We start from the raw sequence: 24,957 nt of genomic DNA on the forward strand, positions 1-24,957 counted from the left end.
AAGAAGAGGTCAGGGTCAAGAAAAGGTAGGAGGTAAAGTGTTATGGGTGGATCAGTGGACAGAGTGACGAATGTTGACAGAGCAAGGTTAAAGGGCAGTTGAGTGAGTGTTGGCACAGATGGATGGAGAAGGGATGGGACAAAAACAGATTTTAGTTAGATCGACCCCAATAATCTACAGATCTCCCCAGAAGCCCCCAAGGCGTGCTTGGTGGAAACACATGTCCTTTAGTTTGTATGCAAACATTAAATTGGACCAACAAACGTTTGTGGACTCACTAATGATTTGGGATTGACATCTGCATTCTGCATAAAACTTAATTTTTGCATCTGCTAATGAAGCTCGATGGAAAAAGTTCGGGAAATTCCTGCTTCTTTGCTTTCATGATCCATAATTCAAACCGAATGGAAACTTGTAGCTAAATGGATTGTGAAGATTGTGGAGTATGCTGCAGTGTGTCAACCAAAAGCATAGAAACGCAACGTGTCATTCTTGGCCATGTGTTGGAATGCCATGATTTTGAATGTCTTTGAACAACGAGCAACCATCAATGGTCCAAGAACTGAAAATTGTATCTGTTGGTCCATGTTTTCCCGATGAATATGAATCAGCATGTATTGTATTGTAATGAAACGACATCAACGCATCACATTGGAAAAGGGGACCAATTCACTTGTGTTTATCTTGAAGCTTTCATTTAACAGTACTGCTATCAAAGGGAAACTTCCTGTCTGTGCCTTAAAGGTGAATGAAAAGGATGCACAAGGTGTATGAGCAGATGCCCGCATTCAAAAATCCAAAGCACATGTTGAGCGCTTTTGTGCCACTCCTCTCGTATAACTCCATAAACGCAGGGGTGGAAACACAGCGGGTTAAACACAGAGAGAGTACTTCCGTACTTTCACAGGCTGAGGCCGGTTGCTTGTAGCTCTTTTGAATTTTTAAAGCACAATAAATAGTGAATGGTTCGAGAAGATCCTGAAGTTGAATGGGACGGATTAAAAGCGCTGTTGACGATATAATAGGCGCAGAGTCAACATAATGTAAGAAATCACATTTTTGCAGGCATTTGGTTGGATTAGTGGCATAAAGAAGGTTAAGAAAACCAGTAAATATTACAAACTATTTTTACAAAACGGAAATGCTCGCAGGCAGTTTGTGACCTCATCCAAGTGAGGCCATGAAGAATATAAAGGTCTCTATTCATTTAAGCCCCGCCCCCTCCTTCTGTTTCCTTTTCCCTGAAGGAGGGCAATTAGTCAATGCGCCCCCTCCCCTGACACCCCAGGCCCACCATTATCGTGACCACCGCCCTTCATTCCGACCTATAAGTGGACAATATTACGGTAAAGAAAGAGGAGACACTATTATATGGCTGCCAGCTGAGGAATTCCTTCCTACGCAATCACTCCACAAAATGACTCATTTCAGGGTGAAGGTTGGCAGTTTGAAGCAATCCGTAGCCTCGCTACAGATTTTGCGGACTCTGCTGCTCATGTTTTATGATTGATCTATTGAGAAGTTTATGGTATACAATCAGTTTGTCTTGGTGTTTGTGATATCGTGAAATGAATTATTTATATGCAGCTGCCCCAGAAGGGACTGTGGACGATAATATTCACTAAATTCACTCTGGTGAAACATGGCTGTGCTCTTCCTCAGTCTATGTAACTACCTAGTGTGCATTAATTGAACACATCCAGGTTGGTGGAAGGATCATTAGATGTCGGAGAACACATGCGCATACATGGCGATTACAACCGTGCCAGTATGGTCGGTTATTTTGCAAGATAAAGAGCGGTGAAAAGAAATTACTTTAAAGATCCCGTACTTGATATTCCATTGACTCTGATCATTTACATAGATCAATCATTTTGCAACAAATGCATTTGTCATCAAAATGCAAAATAATAAAACATTTGGATGTGCATGCGAGTCAGTTTCAACAATTGAAGCATGGATTGAGTCTTTGGATTAATGGATGGATGAATGAAGAGATGAAATGATGTATAAATGAAAAATGACTATGATGGAACGGATTTAAACAATAAGGAGTTCTCAACACTGGGTGGTATGGCATGCGCACTTAAATTCTGTCAACAGCCATTTATCATGACTTTCGTTAGATCATTCAAGAGTGTTGGGATCAGTAGTTGAGTGACAAAGCACACAGACACAGATGGAAACTGGATAGCGCTTCAAGTAACCCGCTGTGTCAGCGACAGCACGAACCATGATAGTCAGACATGAGCTAAGTGCCTCACGTGATTTGAAATAATGATGAAAATGATGACGTTATGATGATGATGATGATGATGATGTCTGACCAATGAACAACAAAGCAGATTGGCCACATAAAGCATGCTTTCACTTAAAAAGGGAAAAAAATAACTTTCCCTTTGACATATTTACTTACACGGACCACCACTCCCGGACACTATAGAGGCAAAAATAGAAAGGTATAATGGGTGCAGCCTTCATTCAACATTATACTCTGAATATTTAGCTATGATCGATTCCACAAATATAAACTGTCATGTAACTAGGACAAAAAATAAATAAAAGGAAACTACCGGTCATTTATTTAATTTGACATGGGTGTTTATTCACAGGCCGGACTTACGTGTTTTGCCATTTTCTGACATGCGTTGTCCCTCTCCGGCAGAGTAAACAGGAACCACAGTCACAGTGTAGATGGTGTCGGAGTCTAGGCCATTCAGCACTGTGTTGTATGTGTTGCCTGATACTTGAACCTGAAGGAGTGACAACAAAAGATACGTTAGGGGAAGATCTACCGAATGGAAGCAGTCTCATAAAAATGGAAAGCGAGGTACGGGAAAAAGGAGGATCCGGATAACAGGTTCAATCCAAGAATGTTGCTCTATTAAAATTCCAACGTTGGTCAAAACCCAGCAATCAATTTTCTTTGGAGCTTATGCTATCTGGGTGACGGCAGGGACTGAAGCGTACCCATCTGATTTAAGGTACTGTAAATGGGTCTTGGGAGTTGATTCCAGCGGCACAAGAGTCAGCGATGACAAAAACTACAATACCAATGGCCGTTTTTTAACGTTTCCCTTGTCTTCGTGACTAAGTCAGGAATCATGACAATCTTCAAGCATACGTAAGACATGTGCATCATGGCTCATTATACAAATAAGTACAGTGTAAATACATCTACACAAAAACAGAATAAGTACAAACTATTCTGCAATCTAAGAACTTTCCATTAAGCTGGTAGACTTCTTAAAAACTGCTATGAGAGACAAAGATGATTTGGTGGCAAGCCCATGCTTACCATGTCTTCCCGGCCTCCAGCCGCAGGTTCGTAGAAGATTCTGTACTGTCGCACGTTGCCCTCAGCAGGCTCCCACTGGACATTCAAGGTGCTAGTGGTGGGGTCAGTGACCCGCAGGTTCCTGACACCACCCAGAGGCTCTGAGGTCAAAGACAGCAACTCAATATTAATGTAACGACATCCCATTGAATTGTCTTGGTTCTCATCCCAATTGAAAGCATTTTTCCATAACCCACACATGCCTGTCTACGACAAAAAGAAAATAATTAAATATACCCCTGTTGGTACTTGTTTTTCAGAAGCATCCAAAAGTATAAATATCTTACTGGTCCTGCCAAGTCCAATCAGTTCTTTGCTGACTCCTCGGGGGTAAACAGCCGCCACACTGATTGAATATTCAGTGTCAGGTGTTAGCTTGGGCATGAAAAGATTGGTCTTCTTCCCTCCAACTTGGACCTATTTGGGGAATAATCAATATTTTAGGCTCCTTGGTTTATATTTGAATCAGAACGTTCAAATAAGACAGTGACGCTGACAAATTTTGACAGGCAAAATGTAAAACTGTGAGATCGATGTGCTCTCAAAATGATTCATGTACCAGAAATACGGGATACTTCATATGGGATACGGAAATTTCAAACATAAAGCTCAACAAACTAGTGGAGTCTTTCTTCAGCAGAGAGTAAAAGAAGACAATTCGTATGGTCCTGATATTACGGAGGTTTTCCAAATGTGCCTGCCATAATTCTGCAACAATATAGCCTCAGCACGGTATCTTTCACCAAGTTGACTAAGATTACCGGTACATTCATTTTCACCCATCCTTCAATGTCATATTTTGCAGCCAATTGTACAGTAACCGCATTTCATCAGGAACACAGTCCAATCTAGGCTGCAAATGTAAGTAGCTGAAGGTGTAGACAGCCTCTGACAGAGCAGCATATTACAAGAAGAAGGGAAATGTGTTTTCTTCCCCAACCCGGTGAATCATTCTGAGGACATCTTTTTGGTATTAAAGTAGAAAAGTCATGTAATAACACAGTGGGAAAACATTTGGTGTGGCACTCAAAACACAATTACATATAATAACTATACTGGATAGTAAGTGAAAATAAGGAGAAAAAAAACTCACTCTCACGTAGGCTGACTGGCAAAGTGGATTGCAACTTTCTCTGTATGCTGCTTGAATGCACGCATGCATGAGTACAATTTAGAATTCCCTATAATCCTGAATTGTGGAAGCAATGTCAACCAAGTGAAACCAAAATTAAGCTGCCATCCACTAAAACCTTCAGAAAGACTGCCCATGACCAAGCAGGACAAAGTCTCCACTGTTCGGGAATGTCGGGGAAAAAAAAGTCAGACGGGTTTCATGAAATCAAGGCTGACTTTTCCAAACAACTGTTTAGGAGATTTGACTTGGAGTGACAAACATTCATGCGGAACTGATGCTAATGTTTGAAGAACAAATCTGATTGAGATAAACGTCGAGAAAGCCAATTTGGCTGCCATGTGTTGGCTTAATTCCTGCCAAATACTAAAGTACGCGTACAGCCAAAGTTGTAATCTACGCGGTCCATGCATAAATAAATAAATAAATAAACCCCAGTAACCCTTTTTGTTTTTCATTCTTCAACAGCGTTACAAAAATCATGTTTCCAGTCCAATTCAAAACATTCCCCCTCCTCTATTGCCACTCCACTTGTCGAGCGACTCAGAGGTCATCTTCATTAACCTGAAGCACTTGGACTTATTTTTTGCTTCTGTTCATATGTACAATAATGGGTCTGAGCAAATACCCTTCATTACCGGTGCTTGGTGTTTGACTTACAGTCTGAGTCCTGCCCCCGGAAGTGGGAACATAGGTGATCCTGTAGTTCTGGACACGGCCTGGAGCTGGATTCCACCGGGCGTTCAGGGATGTGATTGTTTCATTGAATACAACCAGGTTGGTAGGAGGGGCAAGAGGAGCTGAGGAAAATCCATAGATGATAATTACAACCTTGTCAGTATGGTGGGTTATCCTACAAGGCAAGAGTGGGTGAGGCATCATTTCTTTCAAAAAGCTTTTAAAGATGCTGTCCTTGATATTCTCGTCATTGCCTTGGACTGTTTATACGTCAATGACTCCAAATGTATTTATCATCAAAGCAAGATAAACAACATATTGGAATGTGCATGCTTCTTAAAGTTTGAATATCAAGGATTGCTGCTTTAAAAGAGAAAAAAATACTCATCCAGGGGATGGTATCTTTTTCTAAAGCAGGGATGGAGTTTGGCTAAATTGATGGACCAGTGAGTGCAATGGACGGATGGATGGATGGATGGATGAAGACAGAATGACAACGGAATGAATGATGAATGAATGAATGGCAGAACGGGCTTCAAAAACAAGGAATTGTCAATTCTGTCAATACGACATGCAATCCTAAACTCCGTCTGATTGAAGTTAAATCATTCTCAACAAGAGCTTTGGGACAAGCAGCAGAGATACAAGCACACAAACAAAGATGGAAGCTGAATAGCACTTCAAGTAACTAGCTGTGTCAGTCGGCCTTGCTTGATGAAGGTGATGATGAGGATGAGGATGATGATGATGATGATGATGATAATGATTTTTGACCAATGAACAACAGTGCAGATTGAACAAAATAATTAAATCATGCTTTCATCACTCTAAAAGGAAAATCATAATTTTCCTTTTTGACACGTTTACTTACACGGAACACTTCTCCTGGGCACTACAGAGGCAAACATAAAAAGGTATAATGGGCGCACTCTTCACTGAACACAACACGCAGAATATTCACCATTGACAAAAACCTTACACCAAGATTCCACACGGCCATATTGTCATGGGCCAAAACATTGAACGCACATTTGTGATCGTCTCAGTCATCTTACATGTGCTTTCAGTGCCAAGTAGGTCTTCGCTCTCAAACTCATCTGGGTAGATGGCGGTGACTGACACATCATAGGGGGTATCTGGATCCAGGTTCTCAAGAACGTGGGTCGTCTCATCGCTGTTCAGAATGGCCTGATGAGAACAACAGAGCATGGGAGGCAATTCTTTAAAAAAGTAATTCAGGGGCGGGGTATGAAAAGCAATGAAATATACTTCCACAGTTGCTTTTAAGAAATGCTTTCAGACGTACATTTTGGAAGTTGTTTTCTCCCCTCTTGGACCAGCTAATGCGATAGAGAGCCACATCAGGAGCCCCATGCTCCCAGGTGGCTCTGAAGCTGGTCTGAGTAACCTCTGAGAATCGAAGATTCTTTGGGGCAGGAACCACATCTGCAAGAGGTGCAGATCGGAAGTTAGGGTGATTTTTCAACAACAACTACACTCGTTGTCATTGTAGTTTTGTTGTGTCTTGATTCTTACCAGTGACTCCTTCACCCAACATGGTCTGGCCAGGACCCACATCATAGATTGGAGTAACAGCCAGGGTATACTCAGTCTGTGAGATCAGGTTGTCGAGCGGCGCACTGGTCCTGTATCCATCGACTTCCAGCTGTAAGCATCACGATTGCATAACATTATTCCAAATTTCTAAACTGACTTCAGTTTTTTTCAGCGATTTTTTTTTTTTTGTTCCAAGGTTTTTTTTTTCCAAGTCAGACAAAATGACATTATGTGTCTGTGTTTTGAATGGCATGCTCTCACTGAGTGGGTAAGAATTCCATGATCCATAAAGCCAACATTTTGTTATTTTCTGGTCAGAACACTTTTTCCCCAACTCACTACATTTTTCAAAATCAAAGTGACAGGCCATGAGACACTTCCACATATGTTTCCAGAACAAGAATTCTCCCGGAGGGGAAAAGCAACCATGTAGTCTATCGACTCAACAGCACCACAATCCCCATTTGACCGTTGTAAAACCATCCTCTTAACCTTTCCATTAGACTCAAACATTTTGAAAACCCGTACAGCTGGATGCTGACTGAGACGTCAGTCGGCAAGTTTTCAGTGGTTGTAACAGATCCACAATGGAAGACGAAATTAAATCAAACTCACCTCCTTTGCTTCTCCACGCTCAGGCTTGTAGGTGATGAGGTACTTGCGGACAGGACCGGGAGCAGCATCCCAAAAGAGTCTCATGGAACTATGAGTGATATCCTGGACTCTTAATTCACCCGCAGGTGGCAGAGGCGCTGAACCAGGGAACAGTCACAAATATATGACAGTCATGCATAAATCTTGTCTACAATGCGGCCTGTGGGCATTTCCAGGATTGTGCACGGTCAGAAATATAATTTGAATTCAATCTGTACTTACAGGTGACTCCTTGTTGTGTCAGTGGCTGACTGGCTGCATCCCCATGTAGGGCCAAGAGGGACACCGAGTAGGCTGTGTTGGGGAATAATTTCACCAGCTGCACATCAGTTGTGTCACTACCCACTCTGATCTGTGGCAAATAAAAAAAAAAAAAAAAGGAAAAGTCAGACACCTGTGGGAAACATTTGCTCTCACTGTTTTGAGCACCTCTCAGAACGAATTCAAACACTCCCTGCCTGGGCTGAGTGAGATCGTACATAATCACACCCACCCTTTTGTAACAATGTTACTCTTTTCCCTTTTCCTTGGAGGCAATCGTGGTTGCGGTGTAAAAATATGACTTCATTGTGTTGCAACTGATTTTGGTCAAAGACTGCTCTCAAGTGTTAAGCGCTGCATTTGTATGTACTTTGCTTTGAAAACCTTCCTACAAGAATGAGGTTGTATTTTTGGAATAGCATGAAATCAGCACTTACCTCCTGCTCAACTGTAGGCTCCGTGGCATTAATGGCGTTGTAGAGCAACCTGTAGCCTGTAGCACCTGGCACTGGCTCCCATCTCACTCTCATTGTGGTCATCTGCTCATCAAAGATGTCCATCCTTCTCACGGCAGGTAGGGGCACTACGGAGTTAGAGAGCGAAGAATAATGAAAAATTCTCACGGACAGTGTTGTTTTACTGGAACCAGTAAATCAAGTTTGTTTTTTCTACAGAGTGCCAATAAATCTTCAATTAACCACTTGGGAAAAAACCCCTAAAAAGTCCAAATGTGGCTCATACCACATGGCAAGTATTCACAGTCAGTTGTCGCATTTCATGAAGATTTATTATTGTCATTTTGCAGCCTCATAATTTACAATAAATTGGGTCACTTTTGCAGTAACTGCATATGAGGACCAGTGTGGCCATAAAACAGAGGCACTGCATGAATTACTCTTCCCTACCTTTCGAGTTGGGTCACCTGAAAGCTCTGATATGATTGTGACATAACACATAAATCTGTCATCCCTGCATGTGCAAGCATTTCAAGCTCTGCGATGAGCCTTTCTAATGTAAAGTTGGACAGGTGAGGCCAGGTGAGATAGGCTTGGAAACGCATACATCGGGTCAAACGTTTCCAACTTAGCAATAAATCTGAGCGTCTGCGTTTTCGTCTTTAGTATTCTACTCTTGTGAAGATAAGTGGTTCGGGTAATGGATGTGTGGATGTTTCACACATGGCCAAAGCTATGGTGATAAAAGTCTAGTGAGCCTTTCTTTAATGTTGACATTATTTGGAGACTCCTTTCAGAGTTGACATTCCCTCTGAAACATTTGGCCATAATTGGAGACTTAAAAGTCTCTTGAATCCAACACTGCACGCAGAGTAGTAAAGCAAAACCCCAGAGAGCAAAAACCTACGTGTGGTCTCGACGCCCGTCAGTGGCTCGCTGCTTTCCTCTCCCAGCACAGAGTAGACGTTAACCAGATACTCAGTCAGAGGTTGGAGCAGCTGGAGGACCACTGTGTTCTGAGTGCCATCCACAAACACCTAAGAACAGAAAGGACACTTACAGGATGGTTTGCCTTTGTATGGTCATTGGCACGCACCGATATTTTACACGTTGGCACACACGCTGATTGATTATTGCGAATGTGTAATGTAGATTTCTACTACTAGTTGAAGGGTAGTGGTTGTCTCTGTGCACAGGGGGTACTAGCACAAAAAAAATTACCTGCACACTCATTAACCAAAAACGCGTACGATGACATTCGCTGCACATAAATTATGAGGATTGACAAAATAATCATGTTTTATTTGGCACTGATAACTATTCACGCATTAATATGTTTATTGTTGTTTTTGTAGTTTGCAGCGGTGTTATATGCAATATGCAAGTAATAAAGTAAAAGAAGTATTCATGTTTGAAACTGCAAACAGAATCGGTAAAAACAATGAATACCGGAACCACTTTATTCGTGTCAATCAAAAATAATCTTATTTTGTGCTTCATATGTATTTGAAAAATATATATTAGATAAATTTGGGCCTTATTCGATTGTGCAGGCATACCTTAAAATTGGTAGATATTGAAGGTTGTTTTACCTTCTCAGATTTGGGTCATCAATTAATGAACAGAAATGCGCATGTCATGTCTATATACGTATGCATTGTATTTTTCCAGTGCCGCTATGGGTCATTATGTTTTCTATTCCAAACTGAGACCTGTGTGTTAATGTTTCCTACCCCTGCGTCCCATCATAATGTATCCATTATATCCCATTAGACTCTGAAACAGTGGCCCATTACATCGAGTATTTTAGGCCAAACTTCTCTCAATACCTCGCCTCGGGGGAACTGCGCTAAACCTTTATGTGATTTGAGATGGAAATAATGTCTGCATTTTTTGTGGTTTAACAGTTATAGAGTTAGTTACCTGTTGTGTGATTCCTGTTTCAGACACATATTCCACACGGAATTTTTCCACCGGGTCCTCAGGGGCAGTCCATGTGGCTCGGAAAGAACTGTGAGTCACCTCAGATGTTACCAGATTAGTTGGCGCATCAGGCGCACCTCCTTCAGCAGACGGAAAGTGCAAGACAAACCGTCACGGTCAGCATTATATGCGTGCAAAAGTTGTTTCCGACATGTGTTACCACCTGTGAATTCTCATAAACTGGAAAGTCACAACAGCCCAAGACCGCAGCCGGTTTTCAACTCTTAAAGTTGATTGAGTTGCCTGCATTTTAATTAGTGGCAGGGAGGCTTGAAAATAATGCTGTATTTGCAGTTATTCCTAATGGTTTGGCTCACTCCCGTTCTTCTACCTTGCACTTTATTGGAAGCGAAATGCCCTATTTTGAAAAAAGTAATGCGACTTTTGGCCATTCTACAATTTTACAAGAACTGAGAATGGAAAAGTAAATGGAACTGCAGCAGCTTCCACTCTCTAAACAAGATTTTGGAATGCATCTGTGGGAATCTTTTTCCATTCATCCAGAAGAAGACTTGAGGTCAGAGATCGCTGATCTTGGATGAGAGGCCCTGGCTCGCAATCTCTGTTCATCTTCATCCCGAAAGGTGTTTTATGGGAGTTGAAGTCAAGGCTCATAAGGTCCATACCAAACTCATCCAAGCATGCCTTTATAAAGCTTGCTATGTGCACTGGGGCACCATCATATTGGAACGGATAAGGGCCTGCCCCCGTTCCCACAAAGTTGTGAAGAAGTAAGGTGTGATCTCGCATGCCTTGGGATGCATTCATCAACTACGGGGAACGAGTAGTGCAATTGCACCCTTCTAAAGAAAAAAACCTTCTTGGAAGTTTCATCATACAACATCAAAAAATCCGCAATTGTAGTGAAGCGGACTTGATGGTCATGAAAACGGATACGCACCTGCGCCCTTGACGCTGTTACAAAGGTTGTCAGTTAGCCTGTCCACAATGTCCAGCAAGAAGGAGAAGTCGGCCACATTGTACATGTGAATGTCATCTGGATCCGTGGCAATGGACCTCAGCTCATTCTCATCAGCGTTCTTGACACCTGAATTATGACATAGAAGGGAGCCACTATCATGACGGCAATGTCAGTTATCATCGTTATCATGGCGTGTGCAAAATGGATTTACCAATGGCGTAGAGCTCAATTCCCTCATCACGCAGTCTCTGAGAGTTGATATTAACGTCATCCTGGGATTTGCCATCAGTGATCAGCACACCGATTTTGCGAGCGCTGGGTCGCATGCCAACATTTTCTTTGAAATTGTTCTGGAGCAAGTAGTTCAAAGCCAGACCTGTAGGTACGTAAGATATTGATATTTTTTGTTATGTTTTTTATGTTTGTTCTAATTAATGTATCTTCTATACATAAACTAAAGTACCAGTCAAGGTGTTTCCACCCTTGTAGGGAAGGTTAGAGATCGCATCCAAGAGGGATTCCCTGGTTTGGTGAGCATCCAAATGCCATTCAGTCTTCGGGTCTCCGCTGTACTGGGCAAGACCTAAATAACCCGCAAATGGCCATTAGACAAACGATCACAGCTTTAAAATTGCTTTTTGGCAAGTGTTTCTTTGGCCGGACAGACTCACCAATTTGGACTCTTTTGGGGCCGATATCAAAAACTCCAACCATGCGAGCGATGAAAGAACGAATTGTCTTGAAATTGAGACGTCCGATACTCCAGGAGCCATCGACAAGTAGAACAATGTCAGCCTGCGCACTGGTCTTACACATGACATCTGACAGGGCAAAGAATTCAGTGTCTTCATTGGGTGACATTTCAGAGGAGATGCAATCGCTCCTGCATGATAACGTGATCCATCAAAATGTAAATGTTGAAGAATGATCGTGTTGATTTAAGATAAGGAAGGAAAAGAAGGAAATGAGAGAATATTTGTAAAACAGTTCCAAACACAACCCAAAAATGCGAACATCTGCACAAGCAGGCAGTGAAGTGTCTAATATTTTTTTCATCCTTCTGGGAGGAATTTTTTTTTCAGGGAGCATTTATTTTCCAGGTGTTGTAATTATTGTCCTCTCGTTTTGCTGCATGTCAGGGCAGTGTCTCTCTTGGCTGTGTTTTATTTGCATCGGTGCGTTCATCCCAGGGGCAAATCGGTGAATAAAGTCATAACAGCCCATGACATATCAAAGGCTGAAGGAACTCCCTTGTCCTCCTTAGCAGCCAGGTCATGTTCAAATGTTGCTTTGCCAACTGCACGCTGGAATCCTCAGCACCTAAAAGGAGACTGCAGATGCGCAACTGGCACAGGCAGTTGTTGCACTAACTGCCATTGTCTGCAACTGAACACAGGTTACATATTTGATTTACAACTGGGTCACTCCCCTCCCCCCACGTACACAAACAAAATAAAAATAAATAAAAATCTCATCGCCACAACAAACAATCAGATGTCAAACAAACAGAAACGTGATACAAGTGGGAAACACTCCTCAACTGTTTCAGATGCAAAACGAAAAGCACTGATATCTGACAGAAGATATTGATGTTTAGCTGTTCAAAGGCTTTGAAGTAGACAGCTCTTTATCTGTGTCCTTATTAGGAGTGGCCCAGTCGAACTGGCCTTCCATGCTCCTATGAAACACGTCAGTTTTCCTTTACAGTGCGCATACTTGTGTGCTGCCCTCTGACTCAGAAAGTCATAAAACATTTTAAAACTGAAACAAATGAAATAAGTATGGCTCAAGTCTTAACTTGGGCTGAAAATTGAAGGTGGAATCCCAATACGACAGACAGCAGGAAATTCTTGATTGACGTGGCACTACTGTAGATGTGATTCGATTGGTTTTTATTTCCTCTCAATGTCATGTAATGGAACAGTGGGCAATGTTACCTGCTAGTTCAACAGGAGGTGGCTCAGGTCCACTCGTGAGTGTGGTTTTCTCCTCTCCAGCTAATGGCATACTTTCTCCTCCCTCAAACACGCCAAACACATTCACTGTGTATTTGGTATCAGCTCTGGGAATGCGAATAAATCATACATGGCATACCAAGTACAGAAGATGTTTCTTTAAAAGAGAAAAGCTAAAAAATGCACCGCTACCTTAACTCCTCCAGTACCACGGTGTTGTCATAGGGGCCAACGAGTAGCTCTCCCAGGTCGATATCATCCTCTGCGGGGTGGAAAGTGACTTTGTAACCCTTGACCTCACCAGGTGCAGGGTCCCAAGTTACACGGAAACTGGTCTTTGTCGGTTCTGAAGTCTGGAGATTCCTGGGACCTTTATAGGGGGTCACTGGTAGGGAAAGGGATGCAAATATGTATTTTATTTTATTTTAACTCTTAACGTCTATATACCAGTAACTAAAAGCAAAAGCAAAGCACAAAAACTAAACCACGAGATATTCCTAAGAAAACAACTGATGCACTTTTACATTTACGAGGTGTCAGAAAAGTTGCACGACTGGTGTCACAAATCGCTGGCGTCGGGGGGAATCCTCATACGACCAAAATCATCACCTTTCACCTATTCTCAACACTTTAAATTGTTAAATAATTAAAAAGAAGAAAAGAAAATTCACACGTGTGGATTGACCATATAGACAGATTTATGAAACCATGAAATTCACCAAAATGTGACAGAGGAGGTATCGGGCCGATGGCAGCTACATATTTTCAAACTGAAACGATGTGTTTCTTCTGGAGTGCAATTACCATGGAGTATATGCGGTAACTGTGACCTTCAGCTCACTGCAGCCACTGAACTTTTCTCCACATGATTTTATTCACGTAACCTGAGTGCCAAGTCGTCAAGCGGTGAGCAGAGTGAGTGATAATGAGAACAAGAAGAACAGACTTGCTCGGAATCATGGAACTTTAAGTCATCAGAGACCAATTGCCTGAGGCTTCAGTTGAAATGTCTGACATCGCCAAGGCCAAAGAAAGCAGGACATTCAAAGTCCTGTTGATCGTATTGTTCTTCATGTGAGGGCCATCTTCCACTACTTCAGGCAATCATCCAGCATGTCTACAAACAGATCCGGCTGCTGAGAGTTGAGAGTTGTGGCAGGACGACTCTTGGCTGCTTCACTTGAATAACGCGCCTGCTCACCATGACTTGAGCATCTGACAGCTCCTGGCCGAGATGAACATTGCCATGCCGGAAAACCCTCTCTGCTCGTCTAACTTGGCGCAGAATGATTTTCCCTCTTTTCACAAGATCAGGTCGACTGTTTTGAATACTTATTAAGATACCTGTTCCTTTACATGATTGAATAACTCAATCACAATTTATACCTGTAATAAATAAAACTGCATTATGGAACAGGTTGTACTCATGTTTAATTTCTGAGTGACCCCTGCCTGTTTTGCTTCAAATGTTGTGATAAACATGCAGGAATACATTGGGGAGTAAGACTAAGTGATAGACCAACTTACACGTTGTTCCGGCTCCTTGTCTTGCTATGCCCTCTCCTGAACGGTAAACCGGCACAACAATGATGTCATAGGTGGTGAGGGGAGTAAGGCGTCTCAGCACTGTGGTGGTATTGCCGCCGGGCACCTTGGCTGCCAGCTGGCGCCCTCCCGACTGCGGTTTATAGGTAACACGGTAGTTGACCACATTTCCAGGTGCTGGCTGCCATGTCACCTTCATGCTCTTTTCCGTCTCCTCGGAGACGGCGATCACTCTGCCAGCATTTGAGACTGTGGGGAAGAAAAACAAAAAAAACATTTGTGGGTGAGACGGGGGAAAGGATGAATTGAATCTGATGGAAAATGCAGACCAAGTTCAGATTCAAATGTGCAGTTAAGCGTGTGCTTAAAATCTTGTCTTTCCGCACCTTTGGAAAACATAAGCATCATGGCTGTCCCCATGGTAAGCTAACTAAACGTCATCATGTCGAAGTCTTTCATCTGGATATCTACTTGGTTATATGATTGATTATGCACAGCCTTGGACTGGATGTTTATGAGTTACACAGAACTTGTTGTCCAAAGAAGAAAAGAGTAAGTTTACATTGGAGAAAATATGGCTGACATTTTACGGCTACAAAAGCAGTGCTTGTTTAGAACGCAGAAATGTGTGAGATGAGAGGGCATTGTGATTTTTAAATCTAAACCAGCCCTTTCTGCAGAGCGTTAAGCAGAATGCTGAACCAAACTGGTATCAAGTCATCAATAAGAATGAGTTGACTTAAATGTAAAAAGTGGCTTCCTGGTAATAAATGTGAGACAATTTTTCAGCCTGGGTATATGAAAATCAATTGCTTTACTTTTCGTCATCCTGTCTAATTAAGGAGAAACTCAAAACACATGAGAAACAAGGTAAAAGGTGCATACAATGAAATGATACAAACAAAATGCGCAGTTGAGGATAAAGTGGAAGAGCGGGAAAGAAAGGGAGTACAGTACGTGAAATCAAAATAATGGACTTACTATCAGTGGTTTCCTCCCCAGCCAATGGCTGACCTTCGCCATGACCGTAAACAGCATGCACAGACACTTGATAGCGTGTCTCTGGCGTGAGACCCTCCAGAATAGTGGATGTGAACGGTCCCGGAATTGTCTTTTCTCCAGACTCAGGGGTGAACATAGACTGCCAGGTGATCCGGTACTGACGAACCTTCCCCGGGGCCGCAACCCAAGACACAATAAAAGTGGTGTCTGTGGGGTCTTTGGTGACCAGGTTTCTGGGTGAACCAAGTTCTGTGGATAAATTCAGAGATACTGTATATCAATAAAAATGGAATACAGTAGTTGGATACATTTTCAGCGATGTTTATTGCTTCATTCCCTCTGATGGAGTACAAAGGTAGAAGAAATAAATCACGACAGTGAATTCTACAAACAATAAGCCATCATCACTCATCTGTCTTCCTGTTGACCCTGCAGGATCATTCTGTACTACACCATGACGTCTCCTTTTATAATCAAAGACTGAAGGAGAAATCTGCTAAACTAATCACAAATTGCATATCTTATGCACATGTCCTTGCACCACTTTAATTTTCCAATGAAACTGAGGAACACGATCCATGATTTCTACAATTGCAGATGTTGCACTACCTCATGTCCTCACTTGGTGACTTGTTGGTGGTGTTTCATGACAAGCAGCCAGACGCTGAGAGTGGTGAGGCCATGTTGAGACTCTCACTACTTCCACCTGGCTGAAACATTGAGAAGCCCGAACAATCATGCGTCCTACGACGCTGGCTTTATTTGCCTTTATCCCTTTATGCTTGTGCCTAATGACAGAGTGGTTTTGCCGGGTGGTCACTGTTAATCATATTTATCAAACCCCATGGAAAACAAAACAAAACCCCCCAAAAAGTAAAATGTGACTCTTGGCATACGAAAAAGCCACTGTGTTCAATTTATTACTCCTTCTGAGCATCCCATCCATCCATTACTGACGGTCTGGAAAGCGATCTGAACTGAAATAACAGCAGAAGATGTTCCAGCCAAGCAGAGTGATCTGCACTTTGAGCGTTCACTTCAGAGATGAGGAGTTCCAGAGACTGAAAACCATGAAAACAGTTAAGGCTGCACATACTACAGCCAGACCATCCCAATAACTAGGGAGCCTTTGCCAAATGAACGGCAAAAGATAAACCTGATTGACTGTTCCGGCTATGTGTGAACCGTGGGCGAAGGGAAGGAACACTGGGATGATTACTTTTGCAGACATTGGCCCACTTTCCAACATTTGCACACGAGGAAAGGGGCCACTCCAAAAGGTAAAGCACGCATATGAGACACATGGTTCACAGATTTAGCATGAACTGAATTTGACTTTTTCCACTCTGAAAAGCTAAACTTGCAAGACAGCTATCATAAATCAAGTCATGGGCATTCCTGGTAGCCCTGAGAATAACTGTTTGCAAATAAAAACATTCAACGCATCCTTGTCTGACTGCCCTGAACTCCCATTCCTCTGTGATATATGTGGTATTGTCTAGTTAAGCCCCTTGACAAAAGCATGAAAAAAAGACGGATACATTTGCACAAAAGCCTTACCACGTTCATATACCCCGCTAGGACGCAACTCAAGAATAAAAGCTTTCCCCATTGGGTGTGTGCTGGCACAACCTTTACAGATGCAATCAAGGAGGCCCAAAGCTCATTATCAAAACAAAGAACAGTAACCACAAAAATGCGTTCGCATTATCTCATGCACTGATAATTACCTTCATCATGTCATATGCCACTAGGCCACTGAAATGTGGACCCAACCCAGGCACCAAGTTCTGACTTGTTGATTCTTCACTTTCTCTAAGCTGAAAGTCACATCGCAACTCTGCATCCATTCATCCATCCATCCGTTCAAGGGTCGCGGGCGTGCTGGAGCCTATCCCAGCTATCTTCAGGCAGTAGGCGGGGGACACCCTGAACTGGTTGCTATCCAATGGCAGGGCACACAGAAAATAAACAACGCACGCAACACTATTTCGAGTGTTGCATGAACCTGCGATTCATGTTTTTTGGAATGTGGGAGGAAATCGGAGTACTCGGAGAAAACCCACGCCGGCACGGCGAGAACATGCAAACTCCACACAGGAAGGGTAGCGCTGGAACATCTCTGCAGGTCACCCTTAATTTAGCTTACTTCTTCACTTATTACTTATTACTTATATACTTTAATGACATGCATCTGAAATGCAATCATGATGTCACGTTCAAAGCTAGACAAGTCAGTTTATAACGATACTGTACACAAACATGATACTAGCAGTTCCACAGACAGAACCTTGTATTAAAAATGTATATAGTCCATCCATCCATCCATTTTCAACACCGCTTATACTGAAGAGGGTTGCAGGGACTAGCTGGAGCCTATCCCAGCAGACTTCAGACGGAAGGCAGACTACACCCTAAACTGGTCGCCAGTCAGTCGGAGGGTAAAAACAACCATTCATGCCTACATCCACACCTTCACTGAGTTGGAACCGATCCCATGCTGCCCGTATACAAGTCAGGCGAGTGTACGACTACACACCATCAGCAACACCAAAAGGGCTAGAATTTACATGTAAATAAAAAAAAACTAACTTATAAGAATGATGTAAATTTGAGAAAAAAACCCAAATATGGTATTACATGTGAAAGGCAACTCTAATTGATGCCATGCCTAATGATACGCTGCCATCATGCCTTGAAAAGTTGCCGTCGGTGGGTGGCCATGCACCAAAACGTATTCAGCGTCGGGGTGCGGCCGTCATGTTGACGGGACCAGGACCAGTGTAGAAATACTCCTGCCGTTCAGGAAAATGAAGCTGTTTTCCCGAAATTCGTGAAGGCCACCATGCCCCTAATCATTCCATTTGCTGCTGCACCTGGCAAGACTGCTGCCCTCTTAGACATTTCAGAGTAACAATTCTGCATACCCCGTGGCTTCTGTGTTGGCTTCCGCCATACGGCCTTAGCCATAAGAGCTAGCTTTGTGTAATCCACCTACATGGACTTCACAGGGAGGGTCAGTCAAAGCAAGTGACCCCTGAAGACAATGAGGTCAGTGTTCAGAGCACGCTGAGATCATGACATCTTAATGGGGCCGCCGAAACAAAGTGCTTTGTCATCAGGCCTTTTCCTATGGGGGTGTGCAGCTAGTGACGGCACATATCTGACACATGGATGTTAACTCTATAAAGCATTCATGTTGCTAAAGAGGGAAAGTACAAAAGGAATTTGTCTACGCAAAATTAAACCATATTAATACAATGGTTAGGAAAGGAATGGGAAACATCTATCAACATGTCATCATCATCTGAGGCTGGGATTTATTGCATGCCCAGGCATAATTTACTTTTAATTTAAAAACCTTAATCAAGTCCAAAGCATGCTATAATCAATTTGAATATCCATTTCTATTAAGTCTCATTCTAAAATAGAATTGTAAACAATTGTCTCACTTTAGAGCAACAACAATGAGCCTCTGTTGCGCGTTTCCCGACAGCCGAAAGGTCTGATGACTGTTCTCACTGGCAGAATGTAGACTTTTTCCCTTACTACCTTTAATTTAATACATCTTTTAGTGGAAGTGACATTCTTCATGCTGGAGACAATACCTTACTTGGTGTTCATAACGCCAACAACAGTGCACTCATTCTGGTTATAACTAATGTTCCTTTATTTTCCTTCCTTTCCTAAGGTGGTTGAGCTCCAACGTTCTACTCTCTGGCATTGATGGAGAATTTGCTTTGTATCTCAAAAACTCTCTTAGCATATTAAACTGCATTGGAATTACTCGATACAAATATATGTATGTTCATACTGTATTGCAGGCAGTGTATATTATACAGTACGTAGCTCTACATGGGTGTTGTGTATATACCCGTGTATGGGACACAACTGGAAGACAAACCAAGATGTAACAGGATGAGAGTGTAGGCTCTCTCCTCCAAGCCATTCACATTTTCCAGGTTTACAAGCAACCCGTGCTCCTCCCCTCCACTCCTCAGACACATTTCCTCCTCATCAAATCTGTGCCAAAATAATTAGATCCAGTGCTCCATTCCAAGAATTTTCTCTCAAATCATAGCTCATAAAAAAATATATAAAGTAAAAGAGTTAACCTCCTCAGCATGCATGGTGCTGAACGTGATAATGAATGTGCAGACCAAGCAGCATTTACTTGTTGAGACTACAGTCCCACTGCAAACATTTCACACACTCAGTGGTGTAGCATGGCATGGAGAGGGTGATGATGTGCAGGGTGGTGGGTCAGAGGCAGTATAAGAAAGAATAGCAGTGGACCTACATTGAACGTAAATGGTGTGTTGAGCTTACTAAATTGTATTTCATCAAGTGGCTGCACAAAACAAAATCATTTGGATTCAGATACAGTTATTAGGCCGATGTATAGTCTACTTTAAAATTCCAACTGATTGTATTTATTGCAACCACTTAAAGAGAAAATAACTGAATTCAACAAAACTCTTTTAGTGTAATTTGACTTTTTTTTTTAATTGAGAGTTCATGTCTAACATGGCTGTTTGTGTTGTGTTTTTGTTTAGATTACATTTGGTTTTGTTCGCTCATGCCCTTTTTGTCTTCACCTGTTCTCGTCATCCGGGTACCTTGTGTTTAACCAATCAGCTCCCTCAACCCTTTGTGTCGTGTCCAGGTGTTTCTCATTGTCTCGTCATCTTGCTTGTATTTATTTCCCTGCCTTCTGTCAATATTGCTTAGATCATTGTGTGTGTCTGTGTGCCCGTCATGTTTTGTTTCTGGCATAGATTTTTCTACTTCCTGTGGTTTTCAAAACTTTGTTTGTATACTTCAGTTAGTTTTGTCCAATGTTTGTATTTGTTAATATTGTTTGCTCAGTCCACCCTGCTCCCTCTAGCTCTCTACTTCGCAAAACCTGCCAGTTAGAGATGCAAGCTATACTTATTTGAGTGACTTCTGCATTGTTGAACACCAGTAAAACTGTGAAAGCACTAAAGAATAAAAAAAGGCTGATATCTACACTTTTGGAAAGGACACTCCATCCATGCAAATATTTGACTTGCCCCATGTTCTGTTCACCCATACTACACAACTGATGGTACCATTTTTCAAGACTCAAATTCGCATGAATAAAAATACATTCTTTCTTACCTTCTAATGTTGTTCCTGTACCCAGAAGAGGATCACCCAAGCCAGAAGTATAGCGTGCACTGACAAACAGCTCATATTCAGTTTCTGGTTGGAGGTTCTCGAGCAAAGCCTGGGTTGTATCTCCTCTGATGGTGACCTCCCTCCTCTCACCTGCTTCGGCAGGTTTATAGGCAATGACGTATTGGCGAACGTTTCCTGGTGCGGCATCCCATGTTAGTCTCATGGTATTGATGGTTTCATCAAACACCCGAAGGTTACGAGGAGAGCCGATTGCTGAGGAAAAACAACATTGAAATAACCTATAATCAGGATTTATTGCACAAGAAAAAAGATAGGAGATAAAGTATGGTCATAATTCGTTCATTCTGTACTTCTGTTTTTGGCTCACCTTCTTTGGTTGTACCATCCACTTGCATTTCATCCCCCATGCCTGTGATGTACTCAGCAGACACAGACACACGGTAGGTGGTAATGGGGAAAAGTTCCTCTAGTACAATGGTAGTCTCATCTCCAATAGTCTGGGCCTCCAGTATTTCCCCAGCACCACTAAGTGGGACGTATGAGAGGCGGTATCTGAGTACTGAGCCTGGAGCAGCTTTCCAAGATACCCTGAAACTGCTGGTAGTCTCCTCTGTAACTCGTAGGCTCCGTACTCTCCCTTTCTCTGGAAAGGTTAGATAGGTACATGTTAACGTGTTCTAGCATCAATGATATTAAACAAGTGAGCAAGTCAGCTTCAACCCACACTGGACAGCTGATATTTACATTTGGATCAGTTCAGGTGGCTGTTTGGAAATGAAGGCAAATGTCTTACCTTCAAGGGTAGTTTCTTCACCGGTCAAAGGAAAACTGTCTCCTTTTTCATACTGCCCAAAAACATTGACCTCATATGTAGTGAGGGGGGAAAGATGAGGCAGAACAGCTGTGGGAGTATCATGGGGAACCGCCAGAGTAATATAGTCTCCGGTGACATCCTGAGCCTTCCGGAAGCGCACCAAGTAAGACAACACATCGGAAACGGGCGCAGTCCACGTAGCACGGAAGCTGCGGGAGGTAATCTCAGAGAATTCCAAGTTTTCAGGTGGAAGCAGACCTAACAAACAAAACAATAGCATACTAAGTAGGCAAAATCACACAATGTTTGAACATGTGCCCTAGGTGTGTGCATTTTGTCTGCAATAACTTTATTTTACTTATTGTTACTAAAGTATGGAATGTAATATTTTTGTGATTATCGTAAATATAATCCATCGTGATGGATCTTCTAATTACCGTATGTCCATCTTGAAAATTTGAAAATTCAAAGTAAGCGAGAATGGCTGTATCTTTGTTGTTGTTGTAGAGTTGCATGCTTCACGTGTCTTCTACAGACGTATGGTACTATATTCCTATTTAACTAGAAACTCGGAAGTCAAACACTTTGTGGAAAACACATATGTAGTCTAAGCTTGACTCCAAATTGGTAAATTAAGATCATTTGTCCTGGAACTTACTCTTCTTTTTAATCTTGAGCAGTTCCTGTTCAATCCTCAAACAGATGGACTGGGTAAGCTCTTTGGAAATCCTCTGGAAGGCATCAAAGTCCTCCACCTCGTAGACATGAGTATCTGAAGGTTCATTGGCAATGGCCTCCAGCTCTGACCTCACTGCATCTTTCACACCAACAGCAAAAATCTCCACATCAATCTTCCTCAGGTTGGTTGCTGCGTCCTTAAAAGAGTCTGATGACTTTCCGTCTGTGACGAGCACCATGACACGAGGGACATTATTTCTCGCGCCCCGTGCGTTGGTAAAGATCCTGTCCTTTACATAGGCCATTGCCTTGCCAGTGTTGGTGGAGCCTCCACGGTAAGGGAAAGTGCGGACAGCTTTGACAACCGCATTAATGTCATGATGGGTGTTGAGTGCAAACTCAGTGTGTGGATCTCGACTGTATTGGACTAAGCTAAGCTGGACTTTGTTGGGGGCAATATCAAAAGAATTGACCAGCACCTCCAAGAAGGCACGGACTTTGGCAAAGTTTTGTAATCCAATACTGTATGAGCCGTCCACAAGCAGAACCACGTCAGCCTGCACATCCACTCCCAGAGAGCATTCTGGAATGACATCATGTACAAGTGGGTTAAAGGCGGTCTAACCAAAAAAGTAACATGAATGACAGGGATGACGATAAGTCCCACAAACAAATCTGCTCACCTGTTCTCACTTTGACAGGCTGTGTCCTCTCCATAGCCACAATGGCCTCACTGGGTGTCAAACCCTTGAGGGCATACAGGCTTATCTCGTACTCCGTATCAGGAGCGAGATCACGAACGTTGATGGAGGTCTGTGTAGCGACAATGTACAACTCTTGACGATTGATGCCAGGCACCATGGGAACGAGGACAAGCTTATATCCTGTGATATATCCCTGCGATGGATCCCACGTCACTCTCATTGACTTTGAAGACATTTCCGTCACCAGCAGGTTGGATGCTGGTTCCACCACTGATGAAAGGCATCAGACCAGACAAGAAAATAATTCAGCGCCATGTTTACTCCTATGGCTTTCCAGTTTGTGTTGTAAACAACATTTTCCAGGCCATAAATAATCAGCTGAAACAACGAATTTTACAAGCAGAATGTTGGACCTACTTTCTTCACCGCTGATTAGAACGCTGAGCTGCTCATCGACACCAGAGCACACTTCGTTGATGATGTTTTTCTGGACATCTTGGATCATATCAAAATTAGGTACATTGTACACGTGGGTGTTGTACGGAGTGGAAGCCATTTCTCTTAGTTCATCATCATCTGCGCCTTTGATACCTGAGATGGAAAAAGAGGGGAAAAAATATTGTAACTCAAAGGATGCTCACGCTATTGTGTAGTGCGTCTTACAATCAGTGGAAAGTCAAAAAGTTTCCAAGAACTGGCCAATGGGACCCATGGGAGAGCAAAATTTGTGAAAAACATACCGAGGACAAATATTTCCACTCCAATGTTTCTGAGTCTTCTAGCATGCTCCTCGACTGAATCCTGAGATTTTCCATCAGTGATGATCATGGCTATCTTTGGAAAAACTTTCCTGGAACCAGCTTCCTCCGTAAAGATGTTTTGCAGCAAGTACTCAATTGCATCACCTACAGAAAGAGGGATAAAGACATTACACGTATTTGTCTCACTTCATACTTGTGTTATGAAATATACCAGATTGAGGAGCTCCTCACCTGTCATGGTATTGCCTCCCTTGTATGGGAGCGAGTTGATGGCTTGGAGCAAGTCTCCTCTCCTGGTATAACGTGTGAGAGGGAACTCTGTGCGAGTGTCCGTACTGTATTGTACCACAGCCACTCGAGTTTTGTCCTCGCCAATGTCAAAGGCCCCAGCCAGGCCAGCGATAAAACTACGGATGTGCTTAAAGTTCTCTCTGCCAACGCTCCATGAGCCATCCACCAGAAAAACCAAATCTGCAATTGCGCTGACGGAGCATTCTGCAGAAACCAAGAGCAGAAATGGTTCCAAAATAAGACTTTTATAACGTTACATTGCACAATTTGAACCGACCTAACCCGGGAAGAGTGTAAAAATATTTTCACAATGACTATTTTCTTCCTGCGTGGATTTTGAGACCAAAGGAAATATGCCTGTGTGCCAAACGGTGGGTTTGGCATAGTCATTCCACCCTGAAGCTGCCCCCTGTTCTAAATATTTACCAAAAGTCCCAGCTGCAATATTCACTTTTATATCCTTTAAAATTCAGCATGGCTGCTACATAGTAGATTATATTTTCAATTAGAAATAACGTTGGTCTATTAAAATGTCTGAAGCTTTTGTGGTTGGACTTGCAATTGGTCTAATTCATTCCAAATGTGTCCTCTTTTTTTCATCTCAGATTCACTGACCAAATGTTGAAAATGATGTAATGTAAAAGACAGTGAGTGCTTAGCCACGAACAAGGGCAAAGTGAAATCTGGAAGTCATTTCCAGAAGGATCAACAGGTGGGGGGATGTTAAAGATGTTTAAATCCCGATGACGTATTTTGTCAGATGGTGCCTGTTTCGATGGGGTGCGTTGAACGTGTCACTGCTGGGTCAATCTCTCCTTCCTGCTCTCTTCCCCCTCCATAACGCACAAAAGGAACCTTGTGTCCTGCCTTGAAGCCTAAAGCCTGCCTTTTCCTCTACACCCCCTCCCAACACCCCTGAATGTGGAGACTGCTGTTAATTAAAGGAATCAATGCTTTCCTTCCCAGCCACTGTCAGAAACATTGTGCGCTTGCGACTGAGGACCCAGCAGAAGGTAAAATGGCCAAATCATTCCTAGGGGAAAATGTACTCTGACAACTGTCATG

At 42.6% G+C, this 24,957-nt stretch overlaps 1 protein-coding gene across 7 annotated transcripts in view; it reads right to left on the bottom strand.

The window, feature by feature from the left end:
- The window catches only part of col12a1a (collagen, type XII, alpha 1a), a 52,862-nt gene that overhangs the window by 20,829 nt on the left and 7,076 nt on the right, over window positions 1–24,957 (bottom strand). For 2 of the 7 annotated variants that reach the window (XM_052086820.1, XM_052086824.1), the window contains exons 6-35: window positions 23,833–24,096; window positions 23,581–23,745; window positions 23,258–23,431; window positions 22,820–23,110; window positions 22,117–22,719; window positions 21,438–21,716; window positions 21,012–21,287; window positions 20,624–20,896; window positions 15,461–15,730; window positions 14,462–14,728; window positions 13,127–13,319; window positions 12,917–13,041; window positions 11,651–11,800; window positions 11,443–11,562; window positions 11,191–11,355; window positions 10,959–11,105; window positions 9,998–10,137; window positions 8,982–9,111; window positions 8,057–8,202; window positions 7,581–7,710; window positions 7,320–7,456; window positions 6,684–6,813; window positions 6,454–6,593; window positions 6,203–6,335; window positions 6,019–6,039; window positions 5,130–5,269; window positions 3,625–3,754; window positions 3,299–3,438; window positions 2,624–2,753; window positions 2,417–2,437 (exon numbers count right to left, since the gene is read on the bottom strand). In XM_052086820.1, coding sequence (XP_051942780.1) covers window positions 2,417–2,437; window positions 2,624–2,753; window positions 3,299–3,438; window positions 3,625–3,754; window positions 5,130–5,269; window positions 6,019–6,039; window positions 6,203–6,335; window positions 6,454–6,593; window positions 6,684–6,813; window positions 7,320–7,456; window positions 7,581–7,710; window positions 8,057–8,202; window positions 8,982–9,111; window positions 9,998–10,137; window positions 10,959–11,105; window positions 11,191–11,355; window positions 11,443–11,562; window positions 11,651–11,800; window positions 12,917–13,041; window positions 13,127–13,319; window positions 14,462–14,728; window positions 15,461–15,730; window positions 20,624–20,896; window positions 21,012–21,287; window positions 21,438–21,716; window positions 22,117–22,719; window positions 22,820–23,110; window positions 23,258–23,431; window positions 23,581–23,745; window positions 23,833–24,096 — 5,430 coding nt within the window. The remainder of the gene's footprint in view (window positions 1–2,416; window positions 2,438–2,623; window positions 2,754–3,298; window positions 3,439–3,624; window positions 3,755–5,129; window positions 5,270–6,018; window positions 6,040–6,202; window positions 6,336–6,453; window positions 6,594–6,683; window positions 6,814–7,319; window positions 7,457–7,580; window positions 7,711–8,056; window positions 8,203–8,981; window positions 9,112–9,997; window positions 10,138–10,958; window positions 11,106–11,190; window positions 11,356–11,442; window positions 11,563–11,650; window positions 11,801–12,916; window positions 13,042–13,126; window positions 13,320–14,461; window positions 14,729–15,460; window positions 15,731–20,623; window positions 20,897–21,011; window positions 21,288–21,437; window positions 21,717–22,116; window positions 22,720–22,819; window positions 23,111–23,257; window positions 23,432–23,580; window positions 23,746–23,832; window positions 24,097–24,957) is intronic. The other 5 variants (XM_052086825.1, XM_052086821.1, XM_052086822.1 and 2 more) reach the window with 4 other exon arrangements.

This window comes from Hippocampus zosterae, chromosome 14 (genome assembly GCF_025434085.1).
Source record: "Hippocampus zosterae strain Florida chromosome 14, ASM2543408v3, whole genome shotgun sequence".
Taxonomy (NCBI): domain Eukaryota; kingdom Metazoa; phylum Chordata; class Actinopteri; order Syngnathiformes; family Syngnathidae; genus Hippocampus; species Hippocampus zosterae.